We start from the raw sequence: 26,450 nt of genomic DNA, 5'->3' as shown, positions 1-26,450 counted from the left end.
CCATGTTCCTCAGTATTGTTTAAGTGATTTTGATTGATCATTAAGATTCTTTCCAATGTATCCCAAGAAGAATGATTGGCCAGTGTTATTTGCTTTCTGGGAGAGGGTCAGTGACCCTTTCTGGTGCATTAAGATTACTCCTGGAGTCTCAGCTCTAGTTATCTTAGCTTTAGCTGTGTGTGAGCCATGTGGAAGAGTGTTCAGTGACCCTCTGAGCTCTCCTGGTTCCCTTCCCATGTTAACTCTGAACACTTGTTTTCCTCCTTAGAGACAAGACCCTGTGTCCTGGGACGCTGCCTTCGTGAATATTTCCAAAAGTGTGCTGGAGACCAGATACACACTGCTGCCCTACTTCTATACCTTGATGCACAGGGCCCACACAGAGGGCGTCACTGTCGTGAGGCCTCTTCTCCATGAGTGAGTGTCCAGGGGGACCCTGCTCACTAATGCATGAGTCCTTCCATTGTGTAAGAGAGTAGTGAGTGCAGACACTTTCTTCATTGTATTCTATTTTGCCATAACTTCTGTAAACAGAGACAGTACTTTTTTGTTTCGCAAAGGATGGTATACACCACAGGGCAGAGATCGGGCATATTAAATGACAAATTTTATGAAATTATACAATGCAGAATACCACAATTTTTATTTATTTTGTCAGGGAAAGACTTCAACTATGTTTTGTATCTTTGTGGTTATGTCAAATTGCACTAAACTATATCCAGAGCACAAAGCAGGCATTCTACCAAAGATGGGAGTGAAGAGGGCTCCTCTTATAGTGGAGTGTGCACAGTGAGGAGATGTTCTTCTCAAGTTTGGGGAACTTCGAGTGTGGAAGAGTGCGGGCTGTGGAAAGTGGGTGTGGGGGCCCTTCTGGAGCCTGGGAAGCGGTGAGGATGGCAGAGGATGCACTGCATTTGTGACTTGGACTTGGACGCAGGGAGCTCCCTCAGGGGCTTTGATCTGGCCATGTTTGGGCTCTGATTGTGGCTCCTTTCCTTCCTTCCAGGTTTGTGTCAGACCGGGTGACCTGGGATGTGGACAGCCAGTTCCTGCTGGGCCCAGCCTTGCTGGTCAGCCCTGTCCTGGAACTTGTGAGTGTGGAGGGCCGTGCTGGGTAGGGCATCCCAGCTGCAAGGCCAGGCAAATCGGGCAGGGAAGCCTGCTGCGTGAATGATTCTGAGACTTTTTTTTTTCCTTTTCTACTCTTATGGTTCTTCTCCTGGGCAGAAATCCATCAGTTAAGGTGCTCTTGAATCAGCCACTTCTTCTGTAAAGGCACCTGAACAATTCTAGTTGAGAAAATCAATGTATGACAACATTCTGATATCTTTGAGCAGGTATCATCTCTCCATTGTCTGAAATAAGGAGCACAGGTTCAGGCAGGGCAGTGTTGCAGTGTGTTCATTGCAGCATCCTGCCGCTGTGAAATCTGAGCTTTCCAGGAGCCGGATCTGCAGCTCTTTGTGTTGTGGCTCATGGCAGTATGTCTCCCTCTCCTTCCATAAAAGGTCCTCTGAGCCACAGTGCCCAGTTTGTTACTTCCTCTGTAATGATCTTGCTCCTGATTAGCATAGCAGCAAATGGCATCCTGCTCAGGTCTCATAGTACGGCATTGTTTTTTCTACTCAGGCATTTTTCTCTGAAGAGAGCTATTGATATGTGTGATGTTCCTGAGGCAGATTTTTTCCCTTGATGTCCCTGATCTGAAAGGGTTTTACAAAACCATTTGTTTTGGTTAAGCACATTTCCCCTGTGTAAAAAAGTAAGAGGAATAGAAAGCTTCTTCATCATTGCTAATCTCTGTATGTGATCAAGTGGTCCCAAGAATACACTGTGGTTTTTTTCTCTTTCTATGTGCATGGTTTCTCTATCCTCCATATAACAGAGCCTGTGGCCCACACATTGTTTCTGTTTAATTTCAGAATGCCAGAAATGTCACTGCATATTTTCCTGGAGCTGTCTGGTATGATTACTACACTGTAAGTTTTCTACATGTTTGTACAACTTGGGGAAATGATACAGTTCCAAGGCTTTCCATGTGACAGTCCTCCTGCTAAAAGCTGGCTGTGAAAGCCACCTGGTGTGTTGTCTGGCACAAGTCAGTTTAAAGCATTTAGTCTTGCCTTTCTTACCTGTAAATGGGGAAGGCTACTTCTTCACAGAGTTGTAAAGTAAGTGTGAAGCTTTTCTCACAGGGCCTGGCTTTTGGCGGGTACTCTGTACAAGTGAGTCTGTATCTTTCCTTATGCCATCACTATGCCTTGTAGTAAAACACTAGCATCTCTTGATATTGTGCTATAAAACATAGTCTTTGTTCATATCCTCTCTTGCTAGCAGCTCCTAAGTATTGAGTGGTTTTATCTTTCTGTCTTTTTATTAAGCCTGCATAGGTAGCATAGATGCACAAAGAAGGGTTGTTCCATGTAGGCATGAAATCTGGGTGCACAGTAATGCAGAGTGTAACATGCACTCAGATGTGTTGGGGCCTGAAACCTGCAAGTCTAATGAGTACATTTACACATGAGAAACCCACAAGAACTCTGCTGTGTAGGCTTTTGGTTAGTGTAAGGGCCCAAGGGCAGCTGGGAAAACAGGGCCTTTGGACAGTTTAATTGAGACCTCTTGAGGGACACAGATAAATCAGAATATGATTTAAGGGAATAAGCAAAATGAGTGTCCCGGCCCTCTACCTAGTGATGACCTTCTGTTCTGGGAGGAGAACGATGTGAAGGACTAGAAGGAAATATGGCAGCAAGACAAGAACAGAGTATTGAAAAGAATTTGGGTGGATTGGGTCAAACCTGGACAAGGATGACAGCCATGGAGTTCCTCTTTTTCTCTGTTGTGTTGAGCCTGGAGTCTCCCTCCACCCCCACATCTCCTTTCTTTGGGAGCTGGGACTATACTTATTGTGATAATATGTTAAGGATTTTTCCTGCCAGAGCTTTTTGGGGATAATGCAGCCAGCAGATTTTGGTCCCTGACTTGCGTGTTGATTGTGTTATTCTAAGAGGCAGACCTTTTGAATATTGGGCTTCTCTTGTGCATGGTCTGGGATATATTACAGTAGTCAGGAGCCAGGGGCACACAGTTTAAGGAGATGTCCCACTGTAAGACTGGCCTTCCACTTGCAGATTTTGGGAGCGAAGGCCTTCTTACATTTTATGGGTTTCATTTCTTCCACTCTCATTCTGGTCTCAGCTTTGTTCAGGTGCAAAACTACTTTATGGAGTTCCAGGCACTGGGTTAGTGGAAATATTTACATATAACTTTGCTGTGCACTAAGTGGCTAGTGTTGGCTCCTCATAAAACTGAACACATATGGAAGTGATTACTTATAGCACAGGAAAGAAGTGAAGATGAGAGCTAATGAAGAAGTTTCCTGGAATGGCCAAGTTTGCACAAGGCTTTTAAATAAATGATATTTTTATCTGAAGAAAGAAGGCTAAAAAATCATGTGGAATGACAAAAGTTGATGGGGATACCATTTAGAAAAAAATTTTTTGATGCCTGATAAAAATAAAGCTAACATGGCTGAAATTAATGAAGAAAAGTTTGATTAACTTTCACAAATACAGGCACCTAGTGTTCAGTCTCAAATAGATACTGCTAAATTATGGCCTAGAGCCCAATCCAGGCCTAAAGTAACAGTTCTCAAGTGGGGAGATTTTGCCTACCTAGGAAAATTTGGAAATGTCTGGAGACATTTTTGCTAGTTTCAGTGGGAAGGGTGGGATTGCTCCCGGTATCTAGCAAGTAGACACTGAAGATAATGCTAACCATGAAACAGCACAGGCAGTTCTCATGACAAAGAATTATCCAGCCCTAAATGTCAGCAGTGTCATCAGTGAAAAACCTGTCTGTGGCTTGGAAGATATAGGAGAATGGTCCCTTAAGAACTAGGTTTATGCCTCAGGTGAGAGAGTGCTTTTCACACCAGAGACAAGAGAAAACCTTCAAACATAGAGGCATACATATTACATTAAAAATAAGGATATATAAAGTAAGCTAGTTCACTTTGATCTTTGCAGCAAGAATCAGTGGGCGCGGCAGGGGTGGGGTGGTGAATAGAGATGCAGACTTAGTAGACTTCAGTGAGAGAAGGTCTAGCAGTGCTGCTGTGGAGCTCACCAGGGGCCAACCAGGAGAGAACAAAGATTGCCCAGCCTCTTCCAGCAATGCTATGTGACACCGAAACAGGCTGTTTCGTGAAGGTCGGCTTTGTTCTGTGCTAGGACATCATGTAGTGGGTGCAGGAAACCCCAAAGGGATGGAACACTTACAGAATGTGACAGCCAGGTGTTGCACAGCACCAGCAGAGTGAGTGCAGAGAGTGTCCTACCAGGTATGTCCTGAGAGATGATCAGTGGGCAGCTCTGGTAGGTAGACAAGATGTCTGTAAATGCCCTGGTGCAGGAAGTTTGCATCCTATCTCTAATCCCCTCCTTTCTTTCTGCTCATAGGGTGAGGACATTAATGCAAGGGGACAGTGGAAGGAGCTGCCAGCCCCACTGGAGCACATTAATCTTCATGTGCGTGGGGGCTACATTCTGCCCTTACAGGAGCCTGCGCAGAACACTCACCTAAGGTGAATGATGGGCCAGGGCTGTGCTTCACAAGCTGCTTAGCTCAGTAGTTTGCAGTGAAGGCCTCCAGCCCCAAGTGTCATGTCCAGTACCCAAAAGCAATTTTACTCAAGCCTTGGTTTTTATTTTTGTATCTGTTTCAACCTTTCCCAAAATGGGTCTTTTATAACTATCTGTTGAGGGGAAGATGCTGCATTACCATGTGGAGCATTTGAAATTTCATGGAAACATTAGCAAAATTCTCGAAATTCTAGCACTTTTACTTACTTGTATTTTGTTTTGCACAGCCGGCAGAATCCTCTGAGTCTCCTCATTGCCCTGGATGACAACAAAGAGGCGAGAGGGGAGCTGTTCTGGGATGATGGGGAATCAAAAGGTGAGTATGGTACTGAGAATATTGCAGCTCCAAAACCTTCACCCTTGACCTTTAGTCATTCACTCCAGTGGTCACTGGACTGATGTAGAAACTTCCCCAGGCCGAGCAGCAAAGGTGAGCTGAGTGAAGATTTTGTTGCTTTATGTAGGGCAGTGATGATAGACAAACCACTGACCCAAGGATAAAAGTTTTCTACCTCTCAGTTTCTTCTGTTACCTAGTGATCTACAACAGGCTCTCATTTAGTGGCCAGTGGGAAGCTGGAAGACATATTTTCAAGACCTGCCATAACCATCCTTAATGTGAATATCTTATTTCAAAATACTGATGAACAAATATTCATGCCAAAAATACCTGTTAGGGTAGCAGTGAGAATATAATTTTGTGATGTGTATACAAATAACCATATTTGCTAACACATTTTTCTGGGTCTTTTAAACTTACAATTGTGGTTGTTGTTTAGAAGGAAATAGATTGTAATGTAGCACATACCTTTGTAGTGCTTGGGAGGGAATCTTTTGAAGGTTCTGGTAAGAAGGAAAGGGAAATGAAGAAGTCGGTCTTGGAGACTCTGTTCATAATCTATTGTATTCTCAACATGTAAATTTGAGAAAACATTTATTTTACTTAAAATGATTTAATTGAGAAAGAAAATCTGAACGTATCCAAGACACCACCATATACACATACTATGTTTCACGACACATCCACCACATTTCACCACCACAACCCATTCTGTACACAAGGTCCCAGAACCTGTTCTTCTGGTTGGGTATTTGCACCCTCTGACCAGCATCTCTCCATGTCTTCAGTTCTTTCCCTGAGCAACTTCTGTTCTGTACTGTGCTTCTATCAGTTTGACTTAACCCCCAGACTCAAAATATAAGTGTAATAACATATTATTTCTCTTTCTGTGCCTGAGATAGTTCACTTAACCCAATGTAACGTCTTCTTTCAAACTGTCACAAATTGCAGACTTTCCTTTTATGGCTAACACTCATTTGTAATATGTACCATAACTTCTTTTCAAATCCACCTGCTGGAGGAAACTTCAATTGTTTCCACATCTTGGCTATTGTGGAAACTAAATGAAAGACTTAAAGATAAAAGCTGAAACCATAAATCTCCTAGAAAAAACATAGGGAAAAGCTTTTTTTACATTGGTTTTGGCAATGTTTTTTTGATATGACAGCAAAAAAATGGTCAGCAAAGGCAAAAAGTAGACAAATTACAACTACATTAGACTAGATAGTTTATGCAAAGCAAATTGAACTGTGAAAAAAATGTAAAGGCCACTTAAAAAGTAAAAGAAACATGTAGAAACTGATCTGATACAGAATTACTATTAAAAGAATAAAGAACTCTTTCATCTCAATAGCAAGAGAATAGGTAGCATGAATTAAGATGGAGAAAACATGAGCAGATGTTTTCCAAAGACCATTAAGCAACACATATATGAAAAGTTGCTAAATATCACTACTTAGCAAAGGGATACAAATAAAGAATTGCACTTGTTAGGATGGCAATGATGAAAAATATAAAATATAACAGATGATGGCAAGAATATGAAAATTGGATTGAGCCCACCATATTGGTAGCAGTTCAAATCAATAAGGCCATTATGAAAAACAGTGCAGAGGTTCTTCAAAATATTAAAAATAAAACTATTATCCACTATTTCCATTTCTGAGTTTGTATCTGAAACAAATCAGTATGCCAAAGGAATACACCCACTCCCATGTTCGTTGGCATTATTTAGATACAAAAATAACTACAATACAGAAATAAGCCGAGTTTCCACCAAAAGGTAAATAATGAAGTCTGGATAAATAGTTACAGTGGACTATCATTCAGTCATAAAAAGGTAAGAAGGCCTGTCACATGTGGTTCTAGGTGTCAGTCCTGAGGTCAGGCAGCTGAGATGTGCCCTCCTGTGGACTGGCCCGTCTGACTTGTGTTTCTTCTGCTTTTAGATACTGTGACTAAAAACGCGTATCTCTTTTGTGAGTTTTCTGCATCCCAAGTAAGTAGCATTTCCTAGGAGTCCTGGGCATTGGCCTTGGTCTGATCATTTTCGCACATATGCTTGTGCGTGTGCATGGTCATGTCTGTAACTTGGTGTGCACTAGAGACCACAGGCAAACGTTTCCATTCATGACTGAACTCAATCACTGCAACATGAAAGCTGTATATTCAGAAATCAAAGCAGCTAGTGTTCTAAATACAATTTTCTAAAATAAAGTTTGTCTGCATGATCCTGCTTCTAGTTGTTCCATCAGAGTTTACTTAAAATAAATTTGTATTGCTTTTCTTTTATTAATTTTATTGAGAAACAAGTAGCAATGAGACAGTTTCAAAACCGATTAGTAGGACAGTTTCAATAATTAATGTTGCATATTGTTGTCTTTGTAGTAATTATTCATAGTACAAGAAGCAGACATGATATCCTGTCTAAACACTATTAGTATGAATCTTTCTTATTGAATTAAGAGAAAGTAACTGTATATCTATCCTATTTTGTATATACACATACAAAATGGTCTTTCATTTGTATCACCTCTTTTGTTCAGTTTGGTCAGAGATGGGTACTCCACCAGTGGCAAGTTTGTATTTCTTGGGCACACTTAGTAGAGAAAGCAGAGACCCTGAGAACAATGGGGAAGATCTGGCACTGCCTGAAGCACTTGAGTGATCAGAGAACCCTGTGCATTGCAGGCAAACCTTTGTGCTTAATTGTTTGCAGAACCGCTTGTATGTGAACATTTCTCAGTCAGCCTACAAGGACCCCAGTAACTTAGCATTTCAGGAGATCAAGATACTCGGGACACAGAAGCCTACCAATGTTACAGTGAAACACAATGGTGTCCTCACTCAAGCATCTCCTAAAGTCACCTATGATCTTAACCTGAAGGTAAAACTGCATTTTGCTGAGGTGTTCATTTTAGTGTTCTCCATTACATTATGGTGTTCTTTCCTGTCAAAGTTGCATGGATTTTTGAAAGAGTACTTCCTGAGGTGGGGAAGTCAGGGTTGGGAGAGAAAATGCAAATGAGGAGCTGTCCAGAGCAGAGTGAGGCAGGCAGGCAGCTGCTGAGAATCGGGCTGGGGTAAAATGGCCTTTCCATCCTTGCTGTCTTCTCTGCACCTGGGTGTTCTGCACTCTTCACTGCTGTCCCTTCCAGGAAGTAGTTCTGAGGGGCACAAAGAGAGCAGGGTGTGGAAAGTGAGGACTGACCTGAGGCCAAGGGATCTGGACACTTATGGGAGATGCTGACAGGCAAAGGTGGAGGAAGTTCCATGAACTGGAAGTCTCCTGTATTTTAAATACAATACACAGACTTTCATTCCAATATGTACATTCTCAAGAAATACTTTAAGACAAAGAATTTGGTAATCCTCTCCAAGGACTGCTTCTTTGATTAGATGATAATAGCATAATAAATTTTCATCAGCTGTAATGAGTTCTTTTCTTGTGATCCACTTATCTGATACCTTAACATTATGAAGACTTTCCCCAAATAATCCTCATCATTGTATTCAGGGGCTCCTGGTATCAGAGCTATTGGGCTTGAATCATTTCTGAGTGTTCTCCTAGATGTGAGAAATCTAAGCAGTTAAGATTACTTTAATAGTAAGCTGAATATGCGCACATTATAATGTTAGTGATAAAGTTCTTTGTTTAGTTATATCGCAATGATCAAGACATATGTATATGTAAAAACAAACTCAATCCTTTTTAGTCAGATAAATTAATTAACATAGAACAAAATTAGCTCTTACCATGTTTGAATTTGGGTGGAGGGGGCCATAATTTACCTGAGCAAAAACATTGCAAAGTGGCAGGAAATCAAAATGAATATAGAGGAAATGTTGTCTTATTTGATATTCAAAGTTCAGTGGCATTATTAAGCCAAGCATCTTAGATTAGACAAGGCTAGAGTTGGGCCTTGAAAGATGGAATAATGAAGTGGTTTTGAAAATTTTTGGCTGCAAGTGGTTGGGAATGTCAAATGGTAACAAATTAGGAAATGTTTTTATTCTGCAATTCCAAGATTAGAACACAGCCAAATGCTACCATTGATTCAGTGCTTTAGAGTTCCCAGCATTGGAATCTTCACCTGTTTTTCTGTTTGTTTGTTTGTTTTTGTATTTTAGGGAAGGATCTACAGAGTGTTCAGGGTCTCACTACTAGAACAGACTCCTAGTGATCTGCCTGTTTACAGGCTCCCAAAGAGGGGGGATTACGGTCATGAGCCACCACACCCAGTCTCAATTGCCGTCTCAGCATGCCCCAGGGGCAGGGCTGACACGTCAGGCCCCAGGTTTGAACCCCTGGCCCCTGCGCCTGCTTGCAGGTGCTTTAATTTGCTGAGCTATTTGGCCAGCCTATCACCTGTTGTTGAAAATGAGTGTTTAGTTTCATTCACCACAGTCCTGATATAGGAAAAATAAAAAAGATAAAAAGAATCAAATTGGTAAAGAAAATGGGTCAAGCCTTCAAACTGAGAAAGGGTTGTTTGATCAGAAATCCCTAGTGCACTTGAATTTGCCTTTTCATGGCCATCGTTCTAATATGTTCATTGAAAATTACCCATTTAAACTGGATGGGTGGCAAGGGCTGGTCAAATAGCTCAGTGGATTAAAGCGCCTGCAAGCAGGCCAGGGCCTAGGGGTTTGATTCCCCCCCAGCTTTCCAGCCCCACCCCTGGGGCATGCTGAGATGGTGATTGCCACTGGATGTGGTGGCGCACGCCTGTGATTCCAACACTTGGAAAAGCTGTAAACAGCAGAATCACTATGAGTCCAATCTAGTAGTGAGACCTTGAACACCCTGTAGACCCTTCCCTAAAAATAAAGAGAAATAAACAAACAAAAAAACTGAGTGGGTGGCACAAGTCAATAATTTCAGTACTTGGGAGGTCCCGGAAGAATTACCACCAATTTGAGGCCAGCTTGAACTACATACTGAGTTCAAGGCTAGCCTCAACTACATAGCAAGACATTTCTCAATAAAACAGAGAAGCAAAAAGTAATTAACTGGGTGCTTTGTTAGAAGAAGGAAATATTTCATTTGTTCTGTGAAGTATGACCTTGCAGGAAGTGGGGGTCGAAGACGGGATTAGTCACACAGGGAAGAGCAAGATGATTTATAGTAGAAGATTTGAAGAAGGATGCAAATCATCCAAATGTGTTTGTAGTGGTCCTGACAATGAGAACATTACAGAAAAGGCTACTTAATGAAGACCAATAATTTATATGTAAAAATGTGAAACATGAAAAATGAGATAATTGAACTAGTATGGGGGATTCAGGAAAAATTTCCAATTTTTACTATTTGGGTTTGGAGAAATAAAGAAGCTAGAAGTTAGAAATGATAGGAAATATTATGATTTATCTAACTTGCCAGTGTTTCAGTTTATAAAACAAACCCAAAGAATTTAAACAGTCCGTCTAGGATTCCATACCAAAATAGGAATCAGATCATGGTCAGAGATTCTAACATGTTGTTCCACCAATGCAGACCAACAGGGACACTGGTTGGGAAGTGAAGGGAAGGAAGACAGCTCAGTCTGGGAGGAGCTGACTAAATAAAGAAGGATAAGGGGGGACAAAGGAGAGAAAAGGGGTGATTACTGCAGCCTTTATTCGACTCACTTCTTGCTAGAATGTAGTGTACAAGTGTTGACAGAGCAGTGACATTTGCTGTGTTGCCACTGACCTGTTCCTCTACCACGCACACAGCTCTGTTCATACAGGTGACAGCAGCATGTTCATTGGATTGGTGAGAGCCTAGTCACTTTTATTTGTTTTATTACAAAAAGTTCCAGACTTGCAGGGCCTTTGTCTTGAGGATGAATTTCCCTGTGACTTCTCTGTTCCTACAGGTTGCCATTATCTCAGAAATCAGTCTTGTCCTGGGAGAAGCATATACGGTGGAGTGGAGCACAAATGTAACAAATGAAGAAAAAATAGACTGCTACCCCGATGAGCATGGAGTTTCTGAAGCAAACTGCACTGCCCGCGGCTGTGTCTGGGAGGTGAGCACGCTGCGGGTGTCAGTGCTCGCTGAAATCCTCTACTCTGCATCTACAGTTTCGTGGAACCATTCACAATCCAAAGAAAAGGCTTCCAAATGAACCTGCCCTGGGTGCAAGAGTAGTTATCCATGTTTTTAATAAGTGTTTCCTTCAGAGATCAGTAAATTAAATTTCTGCCACTACCGTGTGATACCTAAGTAACAATGTGAATGGTGACTTTGTTTACATGTAAATTGCCTTTTCTGTCAGTATTTGGTGACACTGGGACCCTATACTGATCTGTGATATTGACTTGTTATTTCAGGAATCTAGTTCTCCTGGGGTCCCCTACTGCTATTTTGTCAACGATTTGTACTCTGTCAGCAACATTCAGTATTCCTTGCATGGAGCCAGCGCTGACATCCACCTGAAGTCTTCTCTTTACACCAGCGCCTTCCCCTCCACCCCTGTGAGCCCCCTCCGCCTGCAGGTGACTTACCATAAGGATGAGATGCTGCAGTTTAAGGTAAATACAGTATATATATTAGGTGCTGACACAGTATTTGGATCCACTTTTCTTTATTCCCAGTATTGAGGCTTACACCCTGGTTCTTGGCACAGATATACATCTGTATCCTGTATTTCGTATTTTAAATTTAAAATGGGATCATGCAAAATCATTCAGTTGACTAGACTGAGCTCAAACTTTTTATACTGTGCCTCAGACTCTTAAAATGCTAAAATTGCAAGTGGCTGGGGAGACAGCTTGGTGGCATAAGTGCTGGCCTGGCAAATGCAAGGTTGTGAGTTTGATCTCCAATATCAAAGGAAAAAAAAAAAAAAGAAATTATAGACATTTGCAACCATACCAAGCCAGTTTACTCTTTTAAATTTGGTCTTGCCATTGAATAGATTCTAATCTTAATACAAAGAACAGTGAGAAATGGTTAATAGAAACCTGTGAAGTGTGCTAATTTGCACCTGGAGACATTGTGGTAGTTACTCTAAGGAAAATAGCTGGGAAAGTGCGAAATGGAGAGGACAGTTAGAAGCCCTCCTCTGGGCAGCCGGTGAAGGATTGTTGCTGTTATGTTTGCATCCTCACCAGAGCAGGGCTGGGTTTGGAACCAGCGAGCCTGCTGGGCCTCCCTTTAATCCTGTTTACTCTGCCTCTTTCCAAGTCCAGTTTTATGCTCCATCCTTTGTCTCTCTTGTTTCTTTACCAAGAGGACACAGCCTCATTTTGTGTTTGGCTAATGGCTGCAAAACTTTAAGATTCAGTGTTTATTTTTCTCAGTGTCAGTTTCCCAGAAAAAGTATTCTTCCTATAATCCCACAGCACTTCTACATAGTTCTGTATTAACTCATGTCACCAGTGTTGTGACTGACTCTCTTCACTTCAAATTAAAATATTTAGGGGCTGGGGAGATGCAGGCAAGCGCAAGAGTCTGAGTTCAATCCCCGTTCCGCAAAAAAAATAAAATTAAATTAAAAATAAAAATAAAAAAATAAATATTTTTTAAAAATAAAATAAAATATTTAATTTTCAATTTAATAACTTTGATTAAATCATTTTAAAATGTCCAGTATAGTATGGAACCAGCTATATAGTACAATTAGGAAATCAATTTATATACATTTTTCAGCAAGGATATTAATTTAGGTAATTCATGCTTTGTGAGGGAATATTTCACTTCCAAATAGTTCTGAAGTGTTCACATAGTCATATATCCACACACAAAAATGAATATATTCATAATTACCACAGTGAATTGTGAGTATATTTTAAGGTAGTGCTGATATCAAAGTGAGACTGTTATTATGTTAGAGGGCTAAAATGTGGTATAATACATGTCATTCAAAATGTTAAATCTAACATTATTCGTTGATATGCTAATTAAATCCAAGTAGTGAGAGATTACAGAAAAAAATAACAACAAAAGATAGTGTCCAGACTCTGTCAAAAATGTCAACATCCTGTGAAGTTATAGATTTCAAGAGTCCTGTCATTGAATAAAAGACATTTAAAAATTGACGGTAATGGCTGTATATCTGTATAGTGTATAGTGGGATGTTTTGATCCTTTTATATATTATAAACTGATCAATTCATGGTATTTAGATTATTCATTTCAGATGTATTTTATTCCTTTAAAATGAGAACATAAAAATCCTGACATCTAGCTATTTTGAGCTCCATGAAGGGATACCATTAACTATAATCACTGTCTTTATAATAGAATAGCAGAATATTTTCCCCTTATGTACCTTATCAAAATTGAATTTATTTTCCCTAGATTTATGACCCCAACAACAATCGCTATGAGGTTCCTGTCCCACTGAACATACCTGAGATTCCATCCAGCACCTCTGAGAGTCGACTCTATGACGTCCTCATTAAGGAAAATCCATTTGGGATTGTGGTTCACCGGAAGAGTACAGGCACTGTCATGTAAGTGGCTCCTACTCTGGGCTGGAATTGCTGGTCACCTCCATTTTCTTTGTCAGCGCTTTGTGCTTAGATATATCCTGGTTCAAATTACACCGCTGTTCATTTCCAGATTGATGAATAAGTCATTTTCTTCAGGTCTCTTTCTATGAGCCCAAGAATAATTGCTGAGGCTGTTATATGTTCCTGGGAATTCATCCAACTTATAAATGTGTATAGGGTACCTTCGGTGTGTTACATACTGTTTTATGCTGGGAGGACTGAAGGGGTTTCAGAATGCCTCTCACAATGCCAAAGATAGTTTAATTATAATCTACAGAGGAAGTTGTGTAGTGATGAATTCCTAGTAGGAAGAAGAGTAGATTAAATAGGAATTGTCAGGGATTTCTGCTTTTGATACTGTGGTCATCAGTGGTCTCTAGAGAGGTGACATTTGAAATAACACTGGATATGGAGAGGGACGGACCCACATGCACTTTGGAGGAGGGAAAGAAAATAGTTTAGATAAAGAGAGTAATAAATGTGTAGGTTACTCAAGAGAGCAAACTTGGCATTCCAGTAATAAAAAGGCCTAAAGGATTGCTTGGGAAGCCAGAAGTCAGTCCCACGGGGAAGTACGAGGTGGAAAAGAAGCTGGCATGGTCAGTGGATTCAGCTCAGGTACAGCTTTAAAGAGCATGTGTCATATTTTCATTAGAGGCCACTGAAGAATGTAAATAGAGGAATGGCATGATACAAGGCTGCTTTAGAAATATCACCAAGCAGCATGAGGGGATGGAACATCACAGATCAAGAGTGGAAGGCAAGGCTGGCATGCAGAGTGGCAGATAAGAGGGTGGGCAATGACTGACTCTGGTGTTGTGGGGCGAGCAGCGAAAGGAGGCAGTGGTAGAGAATGCAGAGGAAGGAAGGCTGACTGCTAGATTCCAGCAAGGACAGCCGTGTTCTCTTAGCCACGTAGAACTTGTATTGTACTTGGGAGATGAACTGGGTCCACTGGCAGGAGGGAATCAACAGTGCTGTTATCCTTGGAAAGTCAGTTGCGCATAGTCAGTAGGAGAGCTAAAGTTCTCCCCAACCCACCTTTTCTCCTCACAGCTGGGACTCGCAGCTCCTGGGCTTCACCTTCAATGACATGTTCCTCCGCATCTCCACCCGCCTGCCCTCCTCCTACATCTATGGCTTTGGGGAAACGGAACACACAGCCTTCAGGAGAGACCTGAACTGGCACACGTGGGGCATGTTTTCCCGAGACCAGCCCCCGGGGGTATGCATAGGATGAGTGGGATTGTGTCTGCACCTCTGTCTACCTACCTGTGTGTGCTTTGTGCTTTGTCTGCCCTGGTTTGATTTGGGTTGTTGCATTGTGCTCATAAACAAGTGGGCCCATGTCTCTTCACCTTTCTTTCTCCTGTGTTTAACTTATTTATCAGAAAAGACAAGGTCCATCTTAAAAAACATATTAAATTTCGTAATCAGTCACAATGTGTTCTATCCTTACTGCCTTTTCCCCTGTGTCTCTCAGTACAAGATGAATTCCTATGGTGTCCACCCCTACTACATGGGACTGGAGGAGGATGGCAGTGCCCACAGTGTGCTGCTGCTGAACAGCAATGCCATGGGTAGGTGGTGTCAGTGCTTCCTTTGTTTGAACACCAGCTGGTCTTGAACAATGTTAGAATATCTGTGACCTCGCTGCCCTTGAAGTCATACTTACTATCTTGGGCTGCAGGTTTTGTTGTTATTGTTCTGTTTTACATTCTATTTATTTAATTCCAGTGACAAGTAATAATAAGATAACTCTTTGTTGGTAAAAATCACATAGGAAAGGAAAACAAAACTGAGTTACTTCCAAATATCCTACAGGTCAGCTAGTTAGAGGAACTACCTAACTTAAATAATTGGTGAATCTATGAGCAAATGCACTTAATTTTGGGATATGATGGATGAGAATTTGTGTGGTGTGTGTAGGGAATCAGTGGACAATCAGGATGTAGCTAGGAAATGATGACTGTGTACAGGCCATAAGGAGTTAAGGGTATTTTGTCATTGCCAGCCTCCTGTGTGATAGCACATGCTAGTTAAATAAGAGACTTACTCAGGAAAACCTGAGGGTTGTGTATACCTGAACTCTCAGTTGTCTTCAACTTTTTGTGAATTATAAACTATTTTTAAATATGTTATAATAATTTTTAAGAGCAAAATTGCAAAAAAAAACCCAAAAAACAAAACAAAAAAACAAAAAACAATGTGGACTACCACAGGAGAAACATTAAGGGGTAAGAACTGTGAATGATCACTTCACTTGCTTAATTCTTATGTGTAATATACAGAATACCTACTCTGAATACTGTGTGAGGAGAAATATGAATGCCAGAGCTAATTCCTCATCATGAAAGTTTCCAGTCGGTTGACATTTTCTTACCTTCTCAGATGTGACGTTCCAGCCTATGCCTGCTCTGACATACCGCACCACGGGGGGAATTCTGGACTTTTACATGTTCTTGGGTCCAACTCCAGAGCTTGTCACTCAGCAGTACACTGAGGTAGAACCATGTTTTTGCTTACAGAGTATTTATTCAGCCCCTTCTGTGTTTTAAAGGCTACAATCATTTGTGTAAACATCACATGATGAATGGAATCATTATTCTTCCTCAGAGACAATATATTTTGGAGTTGTAGAAGTACACTGAATAGCCATTAAATTCATGGGCTCTACTTATTGTAGAGGGGTATAAGTAGTCATGCTAACATTGGTAGTGAAAGGTAGTGGAGGGTGCATTACTCTGGTAATAGTCATGCTGGCCATAAGGGTGGAAGGCCTGATTGTAGTGGCTGTGGGTGTGGAGGGAATGGTGCTAGTCTTGGTGATGGAGTAGCAGGGAAGTGGTAGTGGTGGTGAGGCGATAATGCTGATGGTGATGTTGGGAAATGTGGCGATGATTTGGAGGGTGATGGTAACATGGTGGCTGTGGTGAGGCTGTTGGTGACAATGTTGGTAGTTGTAGCAGCAGCAACAAGTGCTTACGTAATTACTATATCCAGTATTCACTGCATGTCAGAATACTTCATATATTCTCATTCCATCTTCTTAAAAATCCTAGACAGATGCTACTATTACCTCCAACTTACAGATAAAGAAACCAAAGTGCAAAGCAGTATATTCCTTTCCATCATGTCATAGTTAGTAGATATGGAGCTGTGTGCACCTGATCTCTCAGTTGTCTTCAACCTTTTGTGAATTATAAACTATTTTTAAATATGTTATAATAATTTTTAAAATTATTATAACACACAGCTCCACATCCATGCATTTTTCCCTTGGATCCTGTGCTCCTAACATATAAGTGAGACCCAATTTAAGAAGCAGAGTAAAACCAGAGTTCCCAGAATTCTTACAGGAACTCATATATAGCAGAAATCTTTACTTGTGTCATTGCCATGGCTCTGCATCCTTTCAGTTAATCTCTGTATTTGAATTGATTGACTGCTTGATCCAGACACTTCATGTACAACATTTATCTGTCCTTTTTAAGGACTATTATTTTCTGTCTGTTTTCTAGGTTATTGGTCGGCCTGTGATGGTGCCTTACTGGGCCCTGGGGTTCCAGCTGTGTCGCTATGGATATGAGAATGACACTGAGATCTCCAACCTGTATGATGATATGGTGGCCGCTGAGATCCCCTATGTATGTATGGATTGTGATCAGTAGCTCTGTGATCTTGTAGCTAATTTAGGTGTCTCACTGTCTGGATTCAGTGTGGATTTTTGTTACTTTCAGAAGGAGCCAAAGATCCTTCTCCCATGGTATCACACCGAGTCTCAGCATGGAAACTTTGGCCCCACCTAGATCCTGTAACTCTTGTGGCTACAAGTTTCACAGTGATGAGCTGAATCCAGGGCCCTTTCTGTTGTATCATGCCCTCTTCCATTCTTTTATATGACTTCAAGGCATTTAGTTTAAAAGCCTTTGGTCCTGTAAAAATGGAAGATCCCCTAAACAATAGTTTTACTTAATGAAAATGTAGTGAGACTACTGTATGTGGAGATATTTCCACTGTTCCAGTGGGTCCTGCCGTGTGTTTCCAGAGAAGCATGTATGCAGACAAACCTGCGGACAAGAGGGACCCTATAATCAAAACTGACCCCATAGACCACTTTTATATTTAAATTTATTCTCTTCAATTTAGAATAAATAGAAATTATATCACAAAATGTAGCTTCTTAGTAAGAAAGCTGTGTGACTACTTACAAAATTGGATGAGATATTTACATACCAGTTTATATGAAATTTGTTTTTTTTTTTTTTTTTTTTTGTGGTACCAGGGATCAAACTCAGGACCTTGTACTTGCCAGGCAAGTACTTATTCCACTGAACTATCTCCCCAACTCTGCTTTTTTGTGTTGTAGTAGTTTTATGGCCCATGTTGTGTTATGATTGCATAGTTCACATTATCTTCTGTGAATAAAAATTATTAATACCAAGGGTAGCATTTTAGGGTAGATCGTCAAAACCACTCTTTATATATTGGCAATACACAAAGCACTTTCTCATAATGTATTCTTATTTTTCACTGTAGCAGCCCTTGTACATACACATTATAATATTTTATCCTCTTGCCCACTTAGAGATTTTTAGGTTAATGTTTTAGTTACACTTCTTATTGCTGAGTCAAAATACACGACACCCAAAGTTACAGAAGGACAGATTTATTTTGGCTCACAGTTGGAGAGGTTTCAGTCCATGGTCAACTGGCGGCAATGCAGGGTGGCATGGTAGTGGGACATCATAAAGAAGAAATGCTCCATGATGTGGCAGGCAGAAGGGAGCAGCAGCACACAGCAGAAGCAGCAGACACAAGAGCAGAGGAAGCCTCCTTTCCCCTTTTATCACATGCAGGCTACAGGCCTTTTGTTTGCTGCCACCCATACTCCAAGTGGATGTTCCCATTATTCACAGCCAGTTCTATGACAAACCACTTAGTGAACAAATTCAGGACCACACACACCCTTAATCCCAGTATCTCACACTCTAGAACACACTACCTCCAAAAAGCCTGACTTAGAATATACAAATTATACCAGTTTATGTATAAAAATTGGAAAAATTAGATGAAATTCCTGGATATATATATATAAAATGTCAGTTATAATTTGAAAGACCCAGTGAGAAACCTTTTATCTGCATCATTAGTATTGGATGGTTGCTCCCTTCTGGAACTGGATTGTACCCCCTCAGCTCCTCAGTTTCCCTGTGTCCTTTCCCAGGACGTGCAGTACTCAGACATTGACTACATGGAGCGGCAGCTGGACTTCACCCTCAGCCCCAAGTTCTCTGGGTTTCCAGCCCTGATCGATCGCATGAAGGCCGATGGGATGCGGGTCATCCTCATTCTGGTCAGTCCTTGTGTGAATGTGTGGGGTCTGCTTGGGGCCTTGGTGGATGTGGTTGAGAACTTGTGATGCTGTTTATTTCCATACTATGAGCACATCAGTTGAAGGTACTATATAAAAGTGTGTTTCCCAGGGTTCGCAGGAACTCTACAGTTTGAGGGAAGGCTAATGCCCTACCTTTCTCTTGAAAAGCTCTTCTTTCTGCCCTTTGTCATTCCCTGGCTGTGGTTTTCTCATCTGACTTGTGCTTGGCTTTCAGGACCCAGCCATTTCTGGCAATGAGACCCAGCCCTACCCTGCCTTCACTCATGGTGTGGATAATGATGTGTTCATCAAGTATCCCAACGATGGAGGCATTGTCTGGGGAAAGGTATGAGCAAAGGGTGGTCCGCCAAGCCCCAGCCTCCAGGAGCTTCTTACACTCTGTTGGTGTGCTTATGTATTTTGTTTTTTGACCTTTTTTCATACCTCTCTTTTTTAATCACTATTTTTGACACAGCTAAGGAGTTTTGTGGAACCCACCTTTCTTTAAACAAATTGCATACGACAATCAAAGTATTATTAACTCTTGGCCATGGTTTATATTTTCTTGGTAACTCATAAAATGTTAAGTTGTGTGTTCAGTGCTCTTAAACATCTGTCTTTCCACAGGTCTGGCCTGATTATCCTGATGTTGTTGTTAACAGCTCTCTAGACTGGGACCTTCAAGTGGAGGTAAATGCTCTTTGTGGGTGCTGGGTGGGATCATGGCTGTCAGAGCGGAACAATACTACCGAGCATATTGGTCCTGTCATACAGTCTGAGCAAGGGAAGGGAGACAACTTTTATGTACTTGGTATCAGTTGTGGTCAACTGCTTTACATGCAGGAATAATTCTCTTCTGGTGACAAGGGACATTTAAGCCACAGAGCATTAAAATCCTAATCTGGGATTGTAGGTGATAGTGATGATTTTTAACTCAAAGCTGTCAGACTCCAAAGACTGGTGCAGTTTCCACTTACTGAAACCTCCAAACAGTGCTTTCTTTGCTCTGAGTTCTTGAACTCCCTGTGGTTGTTGTCTCATGGGTCTCTCTGAAGTATTTTATATCTTTTTTTTTTGTTGTTGTTGATTTGTGTCTCTTTCCTGTTCATTGTCCTTTCATGGACAGGCTTCTCCATCTTGCCTTCTACACCCATCCTATTTGTGGTCTCTCATATTGCTTTTGCCTGTCATTTTCTAGCAATACAATTGAAAACTTCCTCTCTGATGGTAATGGGTCCTTCTCTAGTGGATCCAGGTATTCCCTGTTTTTTGACCTATATCCCTTGCCCCTCCCTGCCTCCCACCCATCCACTGCTGATTCCTTAGGAATTTGTTGATTCAGTAAATACGTAGTTTCTTACTAGTCCTGGAATCTTGAGCCCCTTCCTCTGGTCATGATGTATGCCAGCTGAACCAATGTCACCTTTCTGATTTGTTAACAGTTCTAATAATGCCTATGAGCAGGGATCACTCATCAGGGATGGAGTCTGTTTGAAAAATAAACATACTAATTTTAGCTCTTCTTCTACAGTGATTATTCTTTCTTAGAAGGAAATGTAGCAGGGCATGTGTAGCCTGCACAACCTCATGGTGGAGCTAGAATGTCAGAGCAAAGGCCTCTTTCCTGCTACCCTTTTTATTATGTCATTTCAGTGAATCCATGTGACATTTCATGGGCGGTGAGCAAGAGTACACAGAGCTCTGATTGCAGGAAATTCTTCGTAAGGAATTATTTTGCTTTCAGTGCCAATTATTAGACACACTTAACTAGGGGGACATATAAAATTTTAGCATAAAGTATAATTACAATTATTTGTAGTGTTAAGACACATATGATCCACATGACAAGCCTGGTGGAGATATGGTTATTGCTGATTTGGTGATGCAGAAGATAGTACAAAGCAAAAGAAAATAAAAGAGTCAGGAAAAGGACTAATATATCAAGTCAACTTCTGAGCACAGACCTTGGATATTTAATTCGGTAATTCTGAAGTGGGGCCCAGGAATTTCATTTTGGGAGTGTGCACTGGATTGTGATACATATTCCTGGGGTCAGTCATGTAGGTGCACAGGTCCTTGGTTTAAGACTGGCAAAAGTAAAAGGAGTCACAAAAAGGCAACAAAGTGATCAATGTAAAAGAAAGAGTCATAGCCCATTAGAGAATGAAGAACATTTTTTATTACAAGTATATAGTCACCAAAGCAGAAATTAGTGAGGTTAGTAAACCTTGGGTGGCTTAATTTTCTACTTGTACTTCAAAAGGAATACAATTCTGACTCTGATAAAGCTGATAATGACTGTTCATTTTAATCTTCCACCACACCCATTGTTTGTGACCTTGCTTGATTTAGAATAGTTGTCTTTGTGTAGTTCTATGCTTTTTCCTTGCATTTCCCAACCCAAAGCATCCTAAGATTCCCAGTCATGTGGCCCCTTGCCGTCTCACTGAGAGTCAGATTTATGCATAGAGATCTGTATCTGTCTTCTCCTATGTGTCCTTGTTCTGTCTTTTGTCTAGACACATCAGATCCTACTTCATTTTTAGCTATTGAAGAATCAGTCTTTCTCTTCTGTTCCCCAGAGAATTTATAAATATTTTCTGCTGCTAAGTTGTGAGACTCCACAGTCAAATATTAATTATTATCATTTATTCTGTCACATGCTGAGCTAATTAGTAGAAGGAATATAAGCACCCATCATGAGTATGTTAGAAAAAGTCCTTACTCTCAAAAATCTTACAGTATACTATAGGAGTGATACCTTGGATCCATTTTTTATGTTAAAATGATGACAGTGCTCTTACTATTTTAGAGACAATAAAGAGGAGAGACTAAAGCTTCCTTTTTGTCTTCTCCCACTTAAACACAGCTACCCTTCTCTGTAGTTCTAAAAAATCACAGGGAATATGCATGCATACTAGTCTAAAACTGAGAAATTTAGTCTTACCCTGCCTCTTTTTCTCCATGAGAATATTGCTTCTGCATTCCTTTCTGATTGGAACAGTGCCATCTTCTACCTAGAGTCCTGCCCTAGCTCCTGCCTTATCTGAGCTGAACTTAGGAGGTGGCAGACAGAAGTTGAGGATTGAGTATTTCAGGCATGCCATAGTGAGCTCAGATTATTGATTTTTACCATTCATAGTGATATTAAGGAAAACCAGTCTGTGCATGTTTTCTAGATGTTGGAAATTTTGTAATTTGTGGTGATTTCTTTTCTTTGCACTCAATGATTTTCTAATAAGAACAGTATATTATAGAGGCCAGTTGAGATTATCCTTCACTATCTCCTGCCAGTTAGAACAAGTCTTCCCATGAGTTAAGTTCTTAGTGTCTGTTTGCTGTCTGATCCGTTCCTTTGGCACAAATGGGTTATATTCTGTTCTTATAGCAATACCGAGCATACGTGGCCTTCCCAGACTTTTTCCGTAACTCAACTGTCCTGTGGTGGAAGAGAGAAATTCAAGAGCTCTACAACAACACAGAGAGTCCAGAGAAGAGCTTGAGGTTTGACGGCATGTGGATTGTAAGTGTCTGTTTGTGTTTCTGTGTGTGTATATGTGCATAGATGTGTCTATTCTCTTAGCATGTAAATCATTGATCTAGATAAGAGAATAATAGCTATCCAGGCAAAGTGTTGCACATATCAGAATGCCCTTGCCCAGTGAAGAGTGAAGCAGCTTTGATACCCTTCAAACTTTGTGCCTTGCCCAAGATTTCTGTTTTCAAAAGTATGAGGTGATTCCTAGAATTTTATTACAAAATTGCTTTTTCTGAGAGAGATTTGAAAATCCTAGTCACACAGTAGAGGTTAATTGAATTTTCTAGAAGTTCCTACCAGGAATGTTTGAGCCTCCTTGGGCCAAGTTTTACAGGGCTTATGTGATGCTGAATAATTCAGTTACTGCAGTATTTCCCAGGTTCTGAATGGACAAGACACAGTTATCTTTAAAAGTAAGCTGTGCCTGTGTTTGACATTTGTAGGACATGAATGAGCCAGCGAGCTTTGTGAACGGAGCTGTCCCTTCAGGTTGCACAGATGCTTCTCTGAACCGCCCTCCCTACATGCCACGTAAGCACCCTTGGCCTCCCCAAGCTGTGGACCCCTGGAGTTAGAAGGAGGTAGACTGCTGCAAGGGTCCAGGGATTCACCCTGCCCCCTTAGGGCATGTCTTTGTGGCTTCTGTGTTGTTAGGCACCAGAGGCAAGTGTGTTTTAAAGACTTTTTCCAACTCCGTGGGTGCACATTTCTGGACCTCTTGGGTGATTCTATGAAATTTGTGTAGAAAACACTTAGCTGTAATAATATCTCCAAAGGATTTTCACACATTTTTTGAATCTCTATGGAACTCCTTTGGATGGAGATAGGTTCTCTTCATGTAGTTCCATGTTTTCTACTTCCATTTTCTAATGTAAGGTTGCCCCATATTCTCAGTGTTTAGCATAATTCTTTCTCACTCATCTGAAAGACAGATTTATGGATGCAGATCTACTCCTTTTTTAGTAATACTTTACGATTGGGGCTTCCTTTTGCTAGTAATGGGTATGAAGTAGTGGCATTTCCTTCTCTTATGGACTTTGCAGTTGTGCCTGTATCTTGCCCCCTAAAAACTAATCCTTCTATGAATTTTGTGACCTTCCATACTTTATGTGAAGTTCTGAATCTCAGCTTTCTATAAAGAGGCAGATAACGTTTTCTCATAGACCTACATGAAATAATTTACAGATTAAACAGATGAGATGTTCCATGTTATGAAATAAGTGTTTTAGAACCTGAGTTCTCACAGAAACCTCTACTTTTCCAGTTAATTTATTATTGGAAACAACTGCACATACTATTTTAGCTCAGAGATAAGCACTGCTTACTGGTCTTCAGCTGGATAAAAAAGAACCATGCAGAGGTCAAGTTGGTCTCCAGACCCAGAGTTCAGTCCTTGAACAAGGCCTTGGGATTGCTTTCACATTCCTATTTCTTCCCCTCAGATCTGGAGGCCAGGGACAGGGGCCTGAGCAGCAAGACCCTGTGCATGGAGAGTGAGCAGATCCTTCCAGATGGCTCCAGAGTGCGTCACTATGACGTGCACAGCCTGTACGGGTGGTCCCAGACCCGGCCTACCTATGAGTGAGTCACTCTTTTAATTTTCCAGCTGTCGCAGACCATAGCCACATTGGGTGAGGGGCATGGGTCCCCTATTTTTCCTTCTGTTCACCATTCTGAGGGTTAAGAGGAATTTACATATAATTTCTGGTCAATTTAAACAGACGCTTCTTAGTCATATAGCCAGGTTCTATGTTTACAACTCATAGGAGTGATTTAAATAAAAAGTGATCCCATCATAGAAAAGCTAGAAATCCAGATGGGGGCACAGAGAGGGACACAAATGATTTCTCCACAATGCAGCCAGCCTTGTGATAGCTTTAGTTAGAATGCTGAATATTAGCATGGGTGCTAAGTGCCTCTCTGTTATCTCAAGAGGGAAACATCTCTATCACTTTCCCCTTTCTTTTTGAATAGTCCATGAGTCTTCTGTTGAATTACCATTTTCTAATTTGTGAAGTCAATGACTAATTTGTAAAAAGGAACTTACCCCTTTTCCTGCTAGGTTAGAACCAATTCTTGAGTAAATAAGCACCAGAATTAGTCCTTGCTTACAATTTCAGGATAACCTAGTGGTTTTACCTCCTTGTAAAACATGGCAAAAACAACACTGTCATCATCTCCATCAGTCTGCATAGCTTGATCTAAGTTACAGATTTTTTTTGCCGAACTGGGGATTGAATTCAGGCCCTTACGCTTGCCAGGGAAGCGCTTATTCCACTGAGCCGTCTCCCCAGCCCTTTATTTTATTTTTAAAGAGAGTACAAAGCAGTATTAAAACAGAAAAAAATTACAAATGATACAGTTTCACTAAATGAAATAATATGAATTTGACAGTAATTGTTGTATTTCATAGTGTTCTTTTCAAAATAGTTGTTAAGATTATCAGATATATGCATGCAATATTGGAAGAAGACAAATTGCACAGCTATAAACATGGGTACACATATATCACTGTGGTGTGATGTTTTCAGTTCTTCTGGAAAAATCCCCAGGGAGGGAATAGCAGGATTGAATGGGACCTCCAATCCTAGTTATTTTAGGAATTTCCATAGTGGGTGTATCAGTCTGCACTCACACCAACAGTGGAGAAAAGTTCCTTTTCCCCACAGCCCCTCCAGCATTTGTTATTGGTTGACTTTTTGATGATAGCCATTCTTTCTGGCATGAGATGAAATCTCAGTGTTGTTTTCATTTGCCTTTCTTGAATGAGCAATGATGTTGAACATTTTTGAATATATTTATTTGCCTTTTGATTTCTTCATCTGAGAAGTGTATGTTCAGGTCAGATGACCATTTTTGTATGAATTTTGGAGGGGTCAATTTTTAATACATTCTAGATAGAGGGCCATTGTCAGAGGGGCAATTGGTTATAATTTTTTCCCAGTTCATGTTTTTTTTTTTTTTTTCTGTGCTGGTGATTTCTTTTGAAGTTCAGAAACTTTTCAAAAAGATGTGATCTCAGTTGTGGATTCTTTGAAGTAGTTTCCATGCAGTTTTGTTTTTGTTCAAGAACTCTCTACCTACCCTCATATCTTTAAGATTTCTAACTACATTTTCCTCCAGGAGATTTAGTGTTTCAGTTTTCATATTTAAATCTTTGATCAATTTTCACTGTAGCTTAGTGCATGGTAATAGATATGGGTCTAATTTTAGCCTTGGCATGTAAAAAGCCAGTTTTTCCAGCACCATTTATTGAAGAGGCTATGTTTCTTTCAGTGTAAGTTCAAGATTTTCACACGCTGAGCAGTTACATAGCAAATAGTTTGTCATCATGCCCCAGGCACAAGGACTTACAGGTCAGAGCCCTGTGGCCTTTATTCCTTTACTTGGGCATCATTCTACCTTCTTTTATTTTTTTTTCTTCACTTGGACTGCCTTAATGGTGAATGTGGTGTAGCATGTGGAGCTGGGGATCGAACCATGGTCCCGAAAGCCTGACTGGATTTGCCCAGGCAGGCAATTAAACAACTGAGCTAAACAGCAAGCCTAATTTCACCTTCTTGTTCTTCTGAAACCAGAGCAGTGCAGGAGGTGACAGGCCAGCGAGGAATCGTCATCACCCGCTCCACATTCCCCTCTTCTGGACGCTGGGCAGGACACTGGCTGGGGGACAACACAGCTGCGTGGGACCAGCTGAAGAAGTCGATCATCGGTACAGGGGCCTGTTCCCAGGGCTGGGTGGCAGGGAGGGAGGTGCAGTCCTTGGTGAGGAGGAGGAGTGGGCAGGGCCGAGGCCTCCCTGACCCAGATGCGGTTCTCATTGCAGGCATGATGGAGTTCAGCCTCTTTGGCATATCCTACGTAAGTGGCCTCAGACCCCTCCTGCCTGCTCACAAGGTGGTGGAGTCTTTCCGAAGTCGCCAGCTGCCTGGTTTATTCCCTCTTGTTTCAGACCGGGGCAGACATCTGTGGGTTCTTTCAAGACGCTGAGTATGAAATGTGTGCTCGGTGGATGCAGCTGGGGGCCTTTTATCCCTTCTCCAGGAACCACAACACCATTGGCACCA

At 41.1% G+C, this 26,450-nt stretch overlaps 1 protein-coding gene across 1 annotated transcript in view; it reads left to right on the top strand.

The window, feature by feature from the left end:
* LOC101589892 (maltase-glucoamylase, intestinal) overlaps window positions 1–26,450 on the top strand; it is a 181,674-nt gene that overhangs the window by 80,751 nt on the left and 74,473 nt on the right. The window contains exons 32-47 of the mRNA XM_023712753.1: window positions 269–417; window positions 1,007–1,091; window positions 1,923–1,979; window positions 4,464–4,588; window positions 4,874–4,962; window positions 6,935–6,984; window positions 7,705–7,872; window positions 10,847–10,999; window positions 11,304–11,504; window positions 13,275–13,429; window positions 14,525–14,693; window positions 14,952–15,048; window positions 15,860–15,972; window positions 16,990–17,115; window positions 18,696–18,824; window positions 19,081–19,191. Of these exons, the coding sequence (XP_023568521.1) occupies window positions 269–417; window positions 1,007–1,091; window positions 1,923–1,979; window positions 4,464–4,588; window positions 4,874–4,962; window positions 6,935–6,984; window positions 7,705–7,872; window positions 10,847–10,999; window positions 11,304–11,504; window positions 13,275–13,429; window positions 14,525–14,693; window positions 14,952–15,048; window positions 15,860–15,972; window positions 16,990–17,115; window positions 18,696–18,824; window positions 19,081–19,191 (1,977 nt within the window). The remainder of the gene's footprint in view (window positions 1–268; window positions 418–1,006; window positions 1,092–1,922; window positions 1,980–4,463; window positions 4,589–4,873; window positions 4,963–6,934; window positions 6,985–7,704; window positions 7,873–10,846; window positions 11,000–11,303; window positions 11,505–13,274; window positions 13,430–14,524; window positions 14,694–14,951; window positions 15,049–15,859; window positions 15,973–16,989; window positions 17,116–18,695; window positions 18,825–19,080; window positions 19,192–26,450) is intronic.

The sequence above is a fragment of the Octodon degus genome, unplaced genomic scaffold (genome assembly GCF_000260255.1).
Source record: "Octodon degus isolate 3935 unplaced genomic scaffold, OctDeg1.0 scaffold00027, whole genome shotgun sequence".
Classification (NCBI taxonomy): Eukaryota; Metazoa; Chordata; class Mammalia; order Rodentia; family Octodontidae; genus Octodon; species Octodon degus.
The sequence above is the reverse complement of the archived record's forward strand: the minus strand, read 5'-3'. Positions and strand labels throughout refer to the sequence as shown.